The sequence below is a fragment of the Phyllostomus discolor genome, chromosome 7 (assembly GCF_004126475.2).
Source record: "Phyllostomus discolor isolate MPI-MPIP mPhyDis1 chromosome 7, mPhyDis1.pri.v3, whole genome shotgun sequence".
Classification (NCBI taxonomy): Eukaryota; Metazoa; Chordata; class Mammalia; order Chiroptera; family Phyllostomidae; genus Phyllostomus; species Phyllostomus discolor.
In genome coordinates, this window is record NC_040909.2 from 8,452,991 (window position 1) to 8,471,151 (window position 18,161).

At 56.5% G+C, this 18,161-nt stretch overlaps 1 protein-coding gene across 1 annotated transcript; it reads left to right on the forward strand.

Moving 5' to 3' along the window:
- Window positions 1-10,953: 10,953 nt before the first annotated feature.
- On the forward strand, window positions 10,954-12,798 carry LOC114501955 (5-beta-cholestane-3-alpha,7-alpha-diol 12-alpha-hydroxylase). Its single transcript, XM_028518740.2, has one exon. It carries the CDS (start codon window positions 11,052-11,054, stop codon window positions 12,555-12,557), a length of 1,506 nt encoding a protein of 501 aa, XP_028374541.1. The 5' UTR covers window positions 10,954-11,051; the 3' UTR covers window positions 12,558-12,798.
- The last annotated feature ends 5,363 nt before the right edge of the window (window positions 12,799-18,161 follow it).

An 18,161-nucleotide genomic window follows, 5' to 3' on the forward strand; every position in this document is an offset into this window, starting at 1 on the left:
GTCAGAAGTCCTTCCAGGTGGCCCAGTTTATAGCACGAGAAGAACAAGCCAGGATTCAGGGCAGCAGACCTGGTCAGGAGTCAAGACTCCTCTGGGGCTCACCGGCAGAGCCCGAGCTTGGAGCTTGTCACGCACAGTGAGGGGGGGGGGGGGTTAGCGGCGAGAAGAATCTCCCTCATACATTTCACACCACAAGGAGGCGCAGTCTTCTCATGCAGCAAACCAGTCCCGGGGCTGCTAGGAAAAGGGCTCCCCCAAACCGCCTGAGGCAGAGCTGGGCAGGCTGCCTCCTCCTCACCCTCTTTGTTCTCACAGGGTCTGATTCACACCTCTTTTACAGAGTCCCATTTTGCTGTAATTAGACGCTTCCGTATCATGTCCTATTATTAGATTGTGAGCTCTTCTGGGATAAGGGCCACGTATTACTTTTTTTTGGATCCCTGGCAACTCGCACATGAATGAAACACAACTGTTTACTTTTAAAATATTGGTTGACTCTAGGCCATCTGTTCACTTGGAGTCCAAGACCCCAAATCTACCAGATTAAATGAACTGTGCCGATTCCAGTCGAAGCCGGAAGCTTGGGGGTTAAGTTGGCTCCTGGTGGAGGAGCCAGGGGTACCCCAGGCACGCTGTGAGCTCGGTGCCTCCGTGCCAGGCCCCGCTGCTGCGCTAGGGGAACACCATGTCTGGGCCAAGCCTTCTGGTGCAGGGCAGGGCAGTACAACAACAACAACAACAATGACAACGACAACAACAAAGCTGACAGCCTGCCAAGATACACAGAAGGCTGGCTCAGTGGCAGCAGCGGGGCCGTGAGGAAAGGGGCGGGGGTGGACATTGTAAAAGGGGACGCAGGTGGGTGGACAGACAAGAAACAGACGACCCGGAACTTGGGGGGCAGAGGAACATCAAGGACAGGAAATCGAGGAGCAGGGAAGTGGTTGCCCCACCAGTTCCCCAACACATAAACACGGTCACTCACTGTCAGATGTCCAGAAGAAACAGGAAGGACTAAGGCCTCGTCCATCCCGCGCCGGAGAAGGAAGCAGGAAAGGACGGGCCCGCCAAGAGCGGCGCCGGGGGCTGTGTCGGGAAGCGGCGGCCCATCCTTTGCCATCTCCTTCCCCGAAGGGTCCACGGAGGGTCTGTCTACAGCACCCATAAGAGATGACCTCACACCCTCACCCAGCCATTCCACAGGCCCCTTCTTACTCTAATGGCGGACACCTCTAATCACAAAGGCCCGCTCTAATAAACTACGCTTTGGGCTCGGCTCAGATACGTCTCTTGGTAACCCCCACCTGAAGCCTCCTAGGAAACAAATCAACTGTACACCTTCCAAACGACGACCCTTTGATGCTGCTGAGGCCAAGAACTATGCATTCCCCGAGGATTCCCTTCTCTGAGACAAAAGTGAGCTTGGAGTGGGAGCCAGTGCTCGCATCACAGATGGGACGTTCCCTTGGGTGGCAGGGAGAGGAAGCACCGAGATCCGAGATCCAGAGAATGCAGAGCACACCTGTAGTTACCTCCTTCCATCCGTCCAGCCCCTCCCCCACTGCGGAGCAGCCACGCCCTTTGGGTGGGAACAATCCCAGCCCCAGCTCCTAGGGTGGGCCCCTCCCAATCCCAGTCCCAGCTCCTAGGGTGGGCCCCTCCCTGGTCTAAGCTAAGCCGGTTGTCCCACCCCACTCACTACCTGAGATCAATTCAGGGACCGGCAGCCCAGGCCTCGTCAGTCCGAGCACAGCATTTCCCTTGGCTGCAGTGATTGATTGAGAACTTAAGATGGTTCCAGGAGCAACACCCCGGACTCTGGTCAGTGACAGCTCAAGTGTGAAGAAGGCGTGTCCTGCTGCTCCCCTGGGCACGGTTCACAACTGCCAATCACCTCACACCCACCACGAGAGGAGCCGGGCCGCAGGCAGAGCCGACACACAAAGAGAGGAGAAGAGCAGAGATTGACATTCTGCTCAAACTACCTGCAGCCCCCTCGACCCATGCGCTTCCCAGTCCCAGGAAGCAACGAAGTCCTCTTGACTGTGTACGCCAGTTGGAACTGGGAGCTTCTTACATGGAAAGACTGGCAGACACAGCAAGGAACTGTGAGAATGGAGAAGCCGAGGGGGGAGTTCGAGTCTCTCAGTGACCACAAAAATGTCCCCGTGGGAAGGAGACGGCAGGGGCCAGTGAGGCAGTGAGAGAGGGTTCTCGCTGGGAAAGCAGGAGCAGCAAAGCCCCACGTGGGCCCTGCGGGAACACCAGCGCTTTCCCCACCGGAAATCCCTGAGGACTGGGAACCTTCCGGTTCAGGGGTATTGAAACTTCTTCCTCCTTTTCATAATCCTCACTGGAGGACATTTTTTCATTGCTTTTCGAGAGAGAGGAAGGGAGAGAGAGAAACATTGATGTGAGAGAGAAACGTCGACTGGTTGCCTGCCGTACCCTCCCGGACCGGGGATCGGTGCGTGTGGTCCATGCTGACCAGGGATCGAACAAGCAAACAAGGCATGTGCTCTGCCTGAGAATCGAACCCGCGACCTTTCGGTTTATAGGACGACATTCCAACCAACTGAGCCACACCAACCAGGGCTATGGAAACTTCTTGATTTCTTTTTTATTTTTTAATGATATTGTGTGAATTTGTGATGTTCTTTTTCTTTAAAGATTTTATTTATTTTTAGAGAGGGAAGGGAGGGAGAAAAAGAGAGAGAGAAACATCAATGTGCGGTTGCTGGGGGTCATGGCCTGCAACCCAGGCATGTACCCTGACTGGGAATCGAACCTGCAACACTCTGGTTCGCAGCCCGCGCTCAATCCACTGAGCTATGCCAGCCAGGGCAGAAACTTCCTGATTTTTAATAGGAAAGATGGCCGTGATGCCCTGGAGCGTGGTTATAATCTCCATCTGCGGGAGATTATAAGCGGACCAGGAGAGCAGAAAAGCTACCTCAGATCAGAGCAAACAGGAAAGTCAGGGGGTAAAGACATAGTAGCCATGATAAAAACTGGGGAGACGAAGAGAAAAGGGTGGTGACGAGGGCGCCCAGAGGAGCCAGGATGAATGAAACACGAAGACGGGGAACGTGGGACCGGAGGAGCAACCCTGTGCGTGTCTGACGGCACCGAGAGAAGAGAACACGTGCCCGTTAGATGGTGGAGATGGAGGCCAGGGCACTGGTCAGGTGACCGACACTCGGGTCCCCACTCACCTGAGGACACGCCCCTCGGGCCCTCTCCATCCAGCGCTCCCCGAGGAGCCGCGCACCAGGGTGCTTCCCCTCGCTCCAGCTGGGGATTCAGCTGGGTCGGGAGATGGACATGCTGCTCGAGGGGAAGGAAATGGGGCGGGCAGGTGAGTTGGGGGGGGCACACAGTAATCCCAGGGCTCCTCCCAGGCCAGTGTCCCCAGGGACAGGAGGGGAGAGAAGGGACATTACTAGGGAAAACAAGAAAAGGACATCCAGGGAAGCGGGCAGAAGACCCAGGGCAGAGGGGGCAGCGGCTCCCAAAGGTCAGGGAGTCGACAGCGTAGCCGGTGCTCAGTGAGCGTGAGTGAGCAAGTGCGTGGCTGCACTCACGGGAGAAGGGAGCTTTCTGGTTCTCGCCCTCTCTCAGAGCGCTCAAGCTCAGACATCTGCAGGACCGGGTTGGTCTGGGGCCCGGTCTTCCAAACTGAGGGGCTGGGGCACTGAGGCCTTGGTGGGGCACCAGGAGTCTGGTCTCTTCCCACTGTTCCCACAGCACAGGGCGAGGGGGTGGGCGGCCCTCACCCCAGGGCAAGGAGGACCCACGTGAGGCCTGAATGTTGGACACCAGCACTTCCTACTTCCCAGGAACCACTGCGGTCGGGCCATTAAAAATCCAAGAGCCAAGCCCTGGCTGGTGTAGCTCAGTGGATTGAGCATGGGCTGCAAACCAAAGCGTCGCAGGTTTGATTCCCAGTCAGGGCACATGCCTGGGTTGCAGGCCACGGCCCCCAGCAACCGCACATTGATGTTTCTTTCTCTTTCTCTCTCTCTCTCTCTCTCCCCGCCCCTTCCCTCTCTAAAAATAAATAAATAAAATCTTTAAAAAAAGAGAAAGAATCCAAGAGCCTGAAGTCCCTGCTCGGCCAAGGGCTCTCGAAGACGCTGGAGCCTCTGAGGAAGAAGGAACCAGGAAACTCTGAAGGGCCGAGGCACCGTCCAAGGGGGGAGGGCCTCACCCAGGGCAGCCACAGCCCCATAATTCTCCAGCATCACGTCCCTGCACGGGGCCCTCTGTATGGGGGCCAGGCAGGTCCGTCCGTCCTCAGAGAAGCAGACAGCCACGTCTTCGAAGGTCGCTGAGTCCTGAAACGACACGTATTTAAACGCCCGGGGATGAGCCCAGGTCCCAGGCCTGGAGTAAGGGGTGCACTAGGCAGGAAGAGGCCCTGCAGGGGGTGCTGGGCCAGCTCCTGTTCTGAACGCCTGCAGGTTCTGCCCCTGCTTCCGAAGAGAAAAGCCATCGGCCATCGACGTTCTCCTGTCTCTTCGCCTGTACACCAGCAAACCCCCTCTCCGCTTTCTCACCAGCCTGTGCGGGTTTCCCCTGCTCGCCTCTTTGCCAGAAACAACGGTCTGTGCTCCAGGGGCTGGCCTTTCTCCACCACGAGTCCTCCTCCTGAGGTCACCAGCCCTGACACCAGGAGCCACCACCACTCACTGCACCCGAGCCAAGCGTGTCACAGCTATTACCTTGTGCCTATCTGGAGACCTGTGGGGGTATTCGATCCATCTGATGGAAGAGGAAACCGAGGCTCGGAGAGTCGCTGCCCTCAAAGGTGCAGAACTGGGGCAGAGCTCCCGCCTGTGTGACTCTCTGGTTCTCGCCCACTGTGCCAACCTGCCTTCTGTCCGCACTCCCGCCCCCCCTGCTGCCCCCATGTGGGGGCGCTGCTGCTTCTCTGCCTCCCAGTCACTGCCACCAGCCGAAGAGGCAGCTGGGGGCCCCTGAGAACACTGGGGTCGCCCTGGGAAGCATTCAACGGGACAGACACGAACTCTGACTTCACTCCCCACACTCCCCCGCCCCCCCGGCACACTCTCTGAAACACCCCACCCTGCTTCTCTTCCCCAGGCGCCAGTCTCAAAGCCCCCCTTTCCTCTGTCTCTGGGAGCCAGAGCCCCTGCTCCTCCTCTTTCCTGCTGGCTCACGCTCTTCAGAAACAAACAGCGCTAACTTAAAGGCATCAGAGTTTCTTACGATTCCCAACCACTGCCCCGGTCAGGACAGCGATCTCCATACGATGGCGGCATCTGTCCTGGTCTGTTTCGAGTCAGCTCTTGCCCTATAAAGTCCCCACAGCGACCCGCCCTGCACTCCAGGGCCCAAGGGCTTTGGCTGGCTCATCTTGGCCTTCCTAAAGAAGTCCAAAGCCTCGGCACCACAAACAGTTCCATTCACTCTCCAGGGGCCCAGTTTACCTGCCAAGGATCGTGTCTTCAAGCCACCACCCTTAACCTCCCTCCTGTCACCATCCTGTTAAGAACCCAAACGCTTTCGTTGCCCAGACCTGTGCCCTGGCGCCCGGAGCCTCCCTTGTCTGAAGACCAGTTCCCCCCTCCCGAGCCTGCAAACTCATGCTCGTTTCAAGACCCACCTCAAACGTAAGTGGCTCTTCAAACAGGTGTCACGTTCTGGACATTCCTCGCTGCGCACAGCGCTGGGAACGCCTCTGCCGCGGCACTGGCTCGGGCTGTGCAGCCGGCGGCAGGTGCGCGTCCCCTAGGCGGCACTCTGCGGGGTGTCACACACACTCTGCCCCCTGCCTGTTCCTCTGGGCCCTCCACTCTGGGGCGTACCCCAACTTCCCGGTCACCGCACTGACTCCTTTGCGCCCCTTATCTGGGCCGAGAGCCCGGGACAGACCCCAGCCGGCTTCATGGTGCCTGCCCTGCACTCACCGGGCGCATCCAGGCTGGCACGGGGCCCAAGTGCACCTGGTTCGCCCAGCTCGGCTTGGCCTCGGGCACCCATGGGGAAGTGAGCATGAGTCGGGCCCTCCCAAGAGCTGCCCAGGGTCAGCACGGGACACTCCGGACCCAGGCGGGCCTGGCATAGCGGCCTTGCGCCCGGGGATCCCACCAACCGTGCCAGCTCGACGCCCAGCCCCCCACGCTCCGCTTGAGCCCGGGTTCCGCAAGGGAGGTGGAGGCTGCAGCGCTCTGCCATTCCTGCTTGTCTAGGCCGAGGGAGGGCGGCTCATCTCTGTGGTCCTCCTCGCTTCCCCGCGAAGGAGGGAGGCGAGAGGGGTCCAGGTCTCCCTGAAACACTGACGGTCCCCAGGGGCGCTCCGCTGCAGGGATGGGGGTAGGTAGGAGAGCAGGCAGCCAGAGGGGGAGGCTGCCTCGGGGAATCCTCTCCGGGAGGTCTTCCCACAGACCGCCCTTCTCCAGTCCGCTGCGCCCTTGCAGCGTGGAGGCCGACACGGAGCAGCACACACTGCACTTGACCAGGCCCGTTCCCGTGTCCGCCTCCCTTCACCGGGTCTCACATTCCCGGGGAACAGCCTGCTTCCTCCATAGGTTCACGCTTGTGCCTCTAACAACCGCCCGATGTCTAGCACCTCTTAGGGCCCGGATTCTCCACGGGCCAAGGAATAGTTGTTGAATAAAACAAACGTCGAACCAGTTTTTCAGTTGAAGAAAATAAGGCCCAAAGAGAGGAAATCGCTTATCTGGCATCACACAGCACAATCGGGAAGTTACGCTTTTAAACAGAGTTGTGGAAATAAACAGAGACCACCCCTATGAGAAGAACAAGCAAACACGATTTATTCAGAGGTTATTATAGCAAGGGAGCCAGCCATAGTCACTTACTTGCATCTGCCAGAGTCTCAAAGTAGGCAGCGACGTGGGAAAGGGTTATAGTAGAAAAAAGGGAGGGCTTCAGGTATGCTCTGCTTGGAGAGTGTGGGCATGAGGATTAGCTGGAAGCAAAACATCTCTTGCAATTGGCTGGGGGACCGCATTCATCAAATTCTGGCTGTTGGGGGCTGCGGGGATTACTTTGGCTTCCTGGGCTGGTTGCTGAAGATGGAAGGTCCGAGTTCTGTTTTTTCCATACAGTCTGGCCGCTATCCTCGGGGACAGGCAGTCCCTTCTGGTCCTGTAAACATTCTCCTTCCCTTCATCCCATCATTGGAACACTGTGTGGGCTTTTGCCTGACTCAGAGCTCCCCAAAGAGCTATCCTTTGATCTCAAATAAACACCCGCTGCCTCTCACTTTGGCTTTCAGTGTGAGGTTGGCACAGGTGTGTGTGATGCTGACTGGCAGGTGGTTAACCTTGGGCCAGACAGTCAAGAGCCCCGCTGCCATGACGGAGTCTCCTTCAATTTCTGGAAAAAGGAAGGATCCTGGAAGGCTAGGCAGGCGCAGGAACCATAAATAAGCCCATTGCTAAATTAAATGAGACTATTACCCAATCTAAAGGCAGCGTGAAATGATTCTCCCCTGCATCTCTATTTATTTCAAGGGTGTCCCTGTTGCATCCTGGGGGGGAGGGGGCAGCTGCGGAAGTGGCGGGCATTGGGGGAGCAGCCGCTGTCATCTAGAATTGGAACAAAGGGCAAACAAGACTGGGGTACGGACGGTGCAACTGGACTAGGGAACCCACAGAGAACCCCACGACAGGAACCACAACAGGTCAACAGAGCCCTCTCTCTGGTCGGTGCCCAGTTGCTCAGAATCCTGGGCACTGCATGGATTGGGAAGATGAGACCAGACGGGGCCAGAGACTTGCTGGCGCCCTGTTTAGGGAACTCAGCTCACCCCGCTGCCCACCATGGAATGTGCGAATGAGGCGGAAAACAAGCACACAAAATGCTGAAGGACCATGGAAGGAGGCTTCCGCGGGGCGCGGGAGGTGAGAGCTCCCTGGAGCCTGAGCCAAAGTGGCGGCTGCGCTCAGGGCGCAGGTTGGAAACGGCGGTGGCAGGAGGGAAGGAGGCGCCTCTGGTGCCAGTCCTCCGGCGGCGCCAGCCCTGCTCCCTTACTGACTACTCTGCAGACCAGCGGACAGATACCCAGCGAGTCGGTGCAAACCCCAGCACCGACCGACAGAGAGCGCCTCGGCACTGAGGTTCGCCCGCGGCGAGGGCCCAGAGGTGCGGTCGCGCAGGCGTCCTCTTGGGCCCGCCGTCGCCCTAGCGCACCCGCGCCCCGGAGGCCGCCTGTCCTGTTGTTGATTCCTCCAGGCCACCCCGCGGCGGATCGTGGTGGCCTCGCCCCCACCCTTCCTCGGAGTTTTGGCAGAAGGGTGGAAGGCAGAGGCGTGTGGAGGCTTCGCCCTGCTCGCCATGGATTGCTGGCCGCGGTCCCCACGGAGGGTTGGGAGGGCTGGGAAGGCAGCCGCGTGGGCTGATTTCCCTGGGGCAGGCCAGCCTCCGCCCGCGGAAGCCAGTAGTCACTGCCTGTCCATCCTGCGGCCCCTCAGGGGCTGGATCCAGACCCCCGGGTGGCCCCACGGGCTGGTGCGAGAGGGTTCTGTGAAGCGTGATGGGCCAAAGCGCGAATCCGCGCTGAGCCTGCAGAGCCGCACCCTGCTGCAGGCTCCTCCCTCGGCGCTGCAGCCACACTGACCCAAGTGGGTGCGCACCCTGCACCTCAGTGCGGCTCTGCCACATGCTTTAAGCCGCCCACCCCACCTCTAGCAGCAGCACCACCCCACACAACTCCCATTGACCTGGCCTTGGCATGTGTCACGTATGTTCATGATAGAGTCTTTCCCGTGAGTCAGCCCGGCCGCTGCTAGCTCGCAGCCTGCTGAGCAGCCCGGCACCAAGGAACAGACAGGGGTCACATGCAGTAACCACGCTCTTCACTCAGCTTTCGTTGAATGCAGGTTCATTCAAAGTAGAGCATCAACACACACTAATATCCTACTCACACTCTCACAATCTAAGAGAAAGATAACACACACACAGCAATCGATGGGGGATAACGAACCCGAGTCCCACAGCCTCAGTCTGCAGGTCTGGGAGACCCCACGGTGGGCAAGGGAGTTGTCAGCGTCTTGCCAGAAAAAAATCTCCGGAGCCAGGTGGGCAGCAGGGCAGGCGAAGTCCTCAGTCCAGCAGGGCAGAGCCTCTGGCGGCCGAAGCCAAGGGAGACCAGTGTGGCGAGGAGCAGCACTCTGGTGTGTGGGGCTTGGTGGTCTCAGCAGTGGTCTGGAGCCCACCTCAGTTAGACCCTGAAAGCGGTGGGCTCCACCTTCCGGGCCTTTTGACGAGTGTCTTGGCTCCCGTGATGGCATGTGCGGATTTGCCCAGGAGCCTCTGGGTGGCACGTGGCTATTCTGCTTGGCACCCATGATGGCAAGTGGGGGACTTCCCCAGGAGCCTGTGTATGGGTGGTCCCGCTCTGCAGACACAGCTATTCCGGTCACAGGTGCAGACATCTTAGGTGTGTCTCCTTGCCAGATGTGCCTGTTCCGACTTAGGTAGTTTCCCTCTTGAACCAAAGTGTCATGGCCGACTGACAGCCGTCTTGGTTGACATGAGCGACTCCGCTTCATTTGAGATATTTTATGCCGTCTCGATCGGACCAACGCCGTTGTATGGGTCCTGCCCTCCACAGCATCCTCCAGGCCTTTACTTAATTACCACCTGAGGAATGGTCTTCCTGACGCCCCACCCCCTCCCCACTCCGCTCTTCTCCTTTGCAGCACTTTACACAATTGGAATGACATGTTTCTCTGGGCAATGATTTGGTATCTTTTCCCCTTCCTCAGGCCATAACTCCAAGGAGGCAGAGACTGTGTCTGTCTCATTTGGGATTGTAGCCAAATTCCTGGCAGCAGGTGGCCAGTAAATCTCTGTTCCGTGGATACATGGGGCTGTTCCAAGGAAGGAGGGAATGAATGAATGAATGAATGGGTGTGAGGAAAGGAGTGAATAAAGGTGAGAACGACTGTAAGGTGGTGCTGCCACCCATTAAAAACCGGGGGACAAAGTTCAGCTCACTGGAGTTGGCCCAGAGATTCCCAGTGGATTCTAACGCTGGAGAAAGTTCATGGTGCTGAGTACTTGCTGTGCCCTAAGCAATCAGAGAGGACTTCACGGAGGCAGTGTGGATGTTTCCAGCTCCTGCGGAAGGGAGCTGCAAAAGGCAAAGGAAACTCACTCAAGAGGACATGCGGAAATCCTCTGGTTATCTGAGGAGACAGGGTCCCTGTTTGCAGGTCATTGAGAAAGTTAGAGTCACTTGGGGGGGTAACCAGAAGTGGCTGAATGGAGTCTGAACTTCACCTGTTGCAACAATGGACGAGGCCACTGGACTAAAACGTCCGAGTCAGTGGCACAGGTTTCTCCTTGGGACCTGACCTGACATGTCACAGAGGCCCTGAGCAAACAGTCACCTCAGCTCACCCAAGCCAGGCAGCCGGCAAAGTCCCCATTTCACTGGAACGCTATTGTGAGATAAAGCCATCGGTTTGAGGTCGGTTTGAGGTCTTTATTATCCCCGGGGCATTTCCTAGTTTCAAGATTTCCAGTCTGCACTGGTTAGAGAAGTGTGCAAGCCTCTTGGGCCAGGGGCAGGGCGTGAAGCCAGAGGCTCGGAAACTGAAGTCACATTGAAGAGAGGGGGATATGTGAAACTGGGCGCCCGGCACATTTTTGATAAATTAGATGGCAAATCAGTGAATCATTACTTTACTTAATGCACATGAGCAAATGAAGTAGTGGGGGGTCAGCAAGCCGAGGGGGGTGGGAGGGAGGCCAAGGAAGGCTTTGTGGAGAAGACGCTGGAGCCGAGTCGGAAAGGCCAGAGCATTGCCTGAAGCTGGCAAGGAGGCTGCGGTCACAAGCCAGAGGCTTTCTTGCGGTCCCAATGGTCCTCCCATTGGCTCCAGCAAGTGCTCATTCCACTCCCACACACTGTTTCGTCAGGGTTATTTATTATAACTTGCAGCCACGGGGCAAGGTCCAGGCAGGCAGACCTTTCTATCATCAAGGCCTCCCAGCCGCTCCCGGGCCCCAGAGAGCAGCGTGTCCAGATCTTAACCCGGGAGGGCACAGCCATGGTGCTCTGGGGGCCCGTGCTGGGAGCCCTGCTGGTGGCCGTGGTGGGATACCTGTGCCTGCGGGGGCTGCTCCGGCAGCGCAGGCCTCAGGAGCCCCCTCTGGATAAAGGCTCTGTGCCCTGGCTGGGCCACGCCATGGCTTTCCGGAAGAACATGCTGGAATTCCTGAAGCACATGCGGGCCAAGCACGGGGACGTGTTCACAGTGCAGCTCGGCGGCCAGTACTTCACCTTCCTCATGGACCCCCTCTCCTTCGGCCCCATCCTCAGGGACGTGAAGAGGAAACTGGACTTTGTGGAGTATGCCGAAAAACTGGTGCTGAAGGTATTTGGATACGAGTCCGGGCCGGGGGACCACCGGATGATACACTCAGCCAGCACCAAGCACCTCATGGGCGACGGCTTGGAGGATCTCAACAAAACCATGCGGGACTGCCTGTCCTTGGTCATACTGGGGCCCACGGGCCAGCGTCCGGACGCCAGGAGCTGGCAAGAGGACGGCCTCTTTCACTTCTGCTACAACGCCTTGTTCCAGGCTGGCTACCTGAGCCTGTTCGGCTACACAAAGGACCCGGAGCAGGACCTGCTGCAGGCAGAGGAGTTATTCGTGCAGTTCCGCAAGTTCGACCGCCTATTCCCCAGGTTCGTTTACTCCTTGCTGGGGCCCCGGGAGTGGCTGGAAGTGGGCCGGCTCCAGCGTCTCTTCCACCAGACCCTCTCCGTGAAACACAGCCTGGAGAAGGACGGCATCAGCAGCTGGATCGCCTACATGCTCCAGTTTCTGAGGGAGCAGGGCGTAGCCCCGGCCATGCAGGACAAGTTCAACTTCATGATGCTCTGGGCCTCCCAGGGGAACACGGGGCCCACCTCGTTCTGGGCCCTCCTGTTCCTGCTGAAGCACCCAGCAGCCATGCAGGCCTTGAGAGCGGAGGCTGCCCAGGTCCTGGGGGAGGCCAGGCTGCAGGCCGGGCGGCCGTTCGACCTCGAGGTCGGCGCCCTGCAGCACACGCCGGTGCTGGACAGCGTGATGGAGGAGACGCTGCGCCTGCGGGCGGCGCCCACCCTCCTCAGGGTGGTGAACGGCGACCACACCCTGCAGATGGCCAGCGGGGAGGAGTACCAGCTCCGCGGGGGGGACATCGTGGCCCTCTTCCCTTACCTCTCCGTGCACATGGACCCCGACATCCACCCCCAGCCCACCGCCTTCAAGTACGACCGCTTCCTCAACCCCGACGGCAGCCGGAAAGTGGACTTCTATAAGGCTGGCAAAAAGATCCACCACTACACCATGCCATGGGGCTCGGGCGTCTCCATGTGCCCCGGGAGGTTCCTGGCCCTGAGCGAGATGAAGCTCTTCGTCCTGCTCATGATCACGCACTTCGACCTGGAGCTGGTGGACCCCAACACTCCCGTGCCGCCCGTGGACCCCCAGCGCTGGGGCTTCGGCACCACGCAGCCCAGCCACGACGTGCGCTTCCGGTACCGCCTACGGTCTCCTGAGTGAGCGCGGCCCAGGGGGGACCGCAAGCCTGGCCAGGGGGCGCCCTGGGGGTCTCCACCTCTTCTCATCCCTCTGAAGCCCCAGACCCCCCACCAGCTGCCGCTCCCGGTGGCTCTGGGGCACCCTCTACCTCTGTCCTGGTACCTCTGTCCTTCTTGCTCTCTGGCCTCCTTCTAGACACCTCCCAGGCTAATCACTGTCTCTTTAAAACCCCTCCTCTGACAGTGGGTTCGGCAGAATCCCCCTTGCACCAGAAATCTGCAGGAAGGGGAGCTGTGTACAGGAAGCTCTGTTCGGGGAATAACGCCCGCCTCGACCACTTGCCCCCGCGGCACAGCAGCTGGTCCCCTCGAGCGGCACAGCAGCTCCCAGCTGCGAGTCCCCGCTGCCCCCCACTTAATTCCTTTCTCAGTTCCATTCCATGTCTTCTGGAAGTCACGTTCTAAAAACAGTCTTGCTCCATAGCAATATAAGGCAAGCCACATGGGTCATTTTTCATTGATTTCCTAGTTGACACACCTCTTAAAGTAAAAGAAACAAGTAAAATTTCATTTTTATAATGTATTTCACTTACCCCCACGCAGCCAAAGTATTAGCATTTCAACATGTCATCAATATAAAGAATAGTTTTGCATTTCTTTTTTAGAATTGCCTTCAACATCTGGTAGGCACTTTTTTAAAAAAATTGAATTTATTGGGGTGGCATTGGTTAATACAATTAATTGCATAGGTTTCGGGTGCACAATTCTAGAATGCATCATGTGCATATTGTACTGTGTGTTCAAAACTCTGGCGTGTGCTTTCTCCCCTTGTGGCAGGCACCCCTCGGTTCCGCCGGGCACAGACAAATTGCATGCACGGCTGCCGCCTGTGGCCCGCAGCTGCCCTGGGGAACAGCGGGCCTGCAGAAGCCCCACCTTCCCTCCAGGCGTTATCCATGCACCTCCCTCCACACGCGGCCTGCGGGCCCTCTGTCCGCCCTGCTGCTGCGAGACACCGGCTTCCAAAAGCACCTCTCACTGGTGCTATTTTATCTTCCGGCTTCCCATTCCCTTCACACACCCGACACGTAAGGTTTGCCGCAGTTGGTCCCCACATTTCCCACGCAGGGCAATCTAACTTTCCCCCAGCCTTCCCTGGTGGAAATGTCTGTAAAGCATGTTGCTTGCTTTTCCTGCCAACCCCGGTGCCAGCTACTCCTGAAGCCTTCTTAGACCTGGCCCGTCCCATCCCCTGCCTCCCGCTCCTGCGGCTCCCCTAACACCTCCCGTATCACAGCTCCCCTGTTAAGAGTCCTTGCTCTCTGTCCTGGTTTCCTCCTCCCGCCCCTTCCCCACGCTGGGGTCCATAGGGCCCCAAACCTTATTCTTTCATCTCTGAGTCCCCAATTCCCCAGACGCAGATTAAATGACAGAAACCCGACTTCCAGTCTCGCTAGTTTACTTTGTGCCCTCAAATCATTTCCTTCCCCTCCCTGTCCGCCCTCAGCTTTCAGGCATCCGAACTAGAGACAATTCCTGTCGCCAGGCGTGCTTACCGGGGCTGGGAGGGCACGAGACGGGGTGGCTGCCAGAGTTCAGCGGGCTGATAGCAGGACCCTGGCTGGGTCTGGGACTGTCCCTGCAGCATGGACCCCCTGCCAGGATCACCCAGTGGGGCCTCTCCCTGCTATCCCCTCCCACATCTCTGACTGGCCTCTTCCCTTCTCTTGAGGTCCCTTCTGTTCTCCACTGACTTTTGCCAGGACAATAGGCCTGGGCTGAGGACATCTGCCCAGGCATCAGCCTGGAGCCTGAGAGAGGTTTGACTGATTAGGAGAAGACCGGATGTCCCATCCTACTCCACAAGGGGCCAGGAGCACAGGAGAGGGACAAGGGGGCTGGGAGGCGTGGGGTTGGCCATGTGGAGCTTCCCAACCACCTGCTCACAGGGCCCGGCCCTGTGCCCGAGCAGCTGAGGGATGGAGCGAAGTGGTGAGGCCTTCACATACCTCCTCGGCCCTGCCCAGGCCTTGGTGCTGCATCCGTGCTTCCCCCTAGGCCCAAAGGAAGGTGGACCAGGAGCCTGGCCTGTGGACAGGCTGGCGGGGAAGGGCTGGCAGCCCAAGTCCGCTGAGTAAGGGACTCAGGAGGCCAGGCTCAACCAAGAGCAAACTTCGTGGAGCCTGTGATCGGTTTGAGGGTGAGCCTGGGACCCAGAGCAGCCGCGGTGGGTCAGGGGTGGGGTGAGCCCAGGTGTCCCATCCCACAGCCAAGGGTGTTCCCCATGACAACAGGCCTCCCAGGAAGCAGGGAGCACCCAGAACTGGAGTGGGCACGAGGAGGCCAGCTGCCACCACTGGCACCCGTGGTTCTGGGGCCCCTGCGTGGGGACAGCTAGAGAGACACACTCTACCAGGGCCACCCTTCCTTTGCTGACAGCAGGAAGACTGAGACCCCCAGGGATGCCCCCCATCAATCACTTCCTGTCCCGACCTGGGAGTTCCGTCCCCGGTTCCTCATTTCTGACCCAACTCTTTTCTCCCCCAGAGAAAAGTCCACTGCGTATACTCCCTGAGGACAGCTTACAACAAAGCAAGGCAGGTGTGACAGGCCGAGGGTGGAACCCCAGAACCTGGGGAAGAAGGGAGATGATTTCCTAGGCAGTGACGTGCCCTGCATGCCCTCACGGCCCTTCACAGGGCAGAGGGTGGGCAGCCTGGCCCCCAGGCAGAGCCCCGCTGCCCTTCACCGTGGGCCGCTCCGCAGGTGGCATGTTGCCTGCGCCTCCTGGCTGCCCGACCCTGGGGCTGCCACCAAGGCTGCGATGTTAGACAAAATAACAACAATATTTCCCTGGCTGAACTAGAGGGATGGGAGCAGCCTAGTGGGGAAGGTGGGGGGGGGGGGGCTCCGGTTTCTCTGAAGATGGGACTAAAGGCTGAGGGTGCTGTGATCACTCTGGCTGTTGGGTGCAGAGTATTGGGTTAGCCAAAAAGTCCACTTTTTCCATAGAATAAGACACATTTTTTCATTTTCACCAATAACTTCATGGATTTGGATATCGAGTATGTGGGCTCTCTCCTGCTATTGGCTTCTGGTGGGTAGAGGCCAGGGGTGCTGCTAAACATCTTCCAGTGCATGAGACAGCCAACAGCAAAGAATTATTTGGCCAAACTGTCAATAGTCCCAGGAAACTTCAAAACCACTTTTGAACCTTTCCATCAGTCACAGCACCTTCTCCATATACTGCACAAATATTTTATTTGCATTTGAGTTGTCTTTTTACTTTTTTTGGAAAAAAATAAAGCATCATATGCCAAAAACGTTGTGTATTTTCATCCATCTTCAATATTGAAATGGATGCACAAAGACTTCCGATCAAGATGACAGCGAAGACAGACATGGCTCGCCTCCTCCCACAACCACATCAAACTCACAACTAAACCATAGAACGACCGTCACTCAGAACCATCAGACATCGAGCTGAATGGAAGTCTGACAACCACGGAATTGAAGAAACCACATCCATCCAGCCTGGCAGGAGGGACACAGATGCAGGACAGGCTGGTCCCAAGTCCATGTGTGGTGAATACAAATTCGGGAGGCATATCTCAGGACTGAGGAGTCCTAGCCCACACTAGGCCTCTCAGCCCAGGGTTCCAGTGCCAGGAAGGTAAGTCCCCACAACTTCTGGCTACAAAAACCAATGGGGATTGAGTCAGTGGAAGAAAATTCTAGAGCCCCAAGCAGTTCCTTGTAAAGAACCCACACATGGACTCATCTACTCAGATTCCTCCCTCTGAGCTCAAGCACCAGGGTGGCAGCTTGAAAGGCACCAGTGGCATACAGGGAGAAACTGAAGTGCCTGGCATCAAGGTGAGGAGAGGCCATTGTACCTTTGCTAAGCCTTCCCCGCACTGATCTGGCAAGCTTGTGCTATATCTGAGACTCCATCAACCTGGCTAACACTGTTTGCTTCACCCTGGAGATCCCTTGAGACTCCACCCCAACCAAATTATGGCCCCACCCAAGCTGCTTTTCCATATGAATGGCTGGTATTGGCTCATGCTTCACAACTTCCTTAACCCTCTTAAATGAACAACAACTTGCCTCTGTGAGCCCCAGGCCCAGCACTAGCAGCAGCCAGCCTAGATTCACAGCTTGGTTTCTCCTGGGAATCTCCAAGCCCAGCACCAGTAGCAGCCATCTCAGATTGCTTTATAGCTCAGATTGGGTGGTGCCAGGCAACACAGGTGGGGGGTGGCCTTGGCCTCCACCACTGGGGAAACCCCAGAGACTCCACAACCAGTGGGCAGCTACAGACAATGTCACAGCACCACCACTCTGCCCCTGCACAGCTGATCCTTCATGGAGGGCGGAGGCTGGTGGTCAGTGATCACAGCCAGTCCTTGCAGCTGACTAGCCTGGGTAAATCCCTCCCATTGATCTGCCAACAGCAACCAAGGCTCAACTACAAGAAGAGGGGGTGCTCAGCCCACACAAAGGACATACCTTGAGTACCCATCTTGGGTCATAGGGGAGGCTGTGCCAGTGGATCCTACGGGACACCTACTACATTAGGCCACACTACCAATACATGGAGTCAAAGCAGCTCTACCTAATACATAGAAATAAACACAGGGAGGCTGCCAAAATGAGGAAACAAAGAAACATGGCTCAAATGAAAGGACAGATCAAAACTCCAGAAAAAGAGTTAAACAGAATGGAGATAAGCAATCTGTCAGATGCAGAGTTCAAAACACTGGTTATAAGGATGCTCAAGGAACTTAGTGAGGACCTCAACAGCATAAAAAACATCCAGTCAGAAACAAAGGATATGCTAGTTGAAATAAAGAACGATTTATAGGGGCACAACAGCAGAGTGGATGAAGCTGAGAATCAAATCAATGATTTGGAACATAAGGAAGCAAAAAACAACCAATCAGAAGAACAAGAAGAAACAAGAATCCAAAAAAATGAGGGTAGTATAAGCAGCCTCTGGGACAACTTTAAGAGGTCCCACATTCACATTCTAGGGGTGTCAGGAGGGGAAGAGAAAGAGCGAGAAAAAGGAAATCTGTTTGAAAGAATAATGAAAGAAAACTTCCCTAATGTGGTGAAGGAGGTTGACATGCAAGTCCAGGAAGCACAGAGACTCCCAAACAAGATGGGTGCAAAGAGGTCAACTCCAAGACACATCATAATTAAAATGCCCAAGGTTAAAAGTAAAGAGAGAATCTTAAACACAGCAAGAAAAAAGCAGTTAATTACCTACATGGGAGTTCCCATAAGACTGTCAGCTGATTTCTCAAAAGAAACTGCAGGCTAGATGAGACTGGCAAGAAATATTCAAAGTCATGAAAAAGCAGGGACTTACAGCCAAGATTATTCTACCCAGCAAAGCTATCATTTAGAATCGCAGGGCAGAGAAAGAGCTTCCTAGACAAGAAAAAAACTAATGGAGTTAATCATCATCATACCATTATGGTATGAATTGTTAAAGAGACTTACTTTTTAAAAAAGAGGATAAAAACTATTAACAACAAAATGGCAAAAAGTACATATGTATCAACAATTGAATCTCGACATCAAACTAAGCAAACAGGAAGAACAGAAATAAAATCAC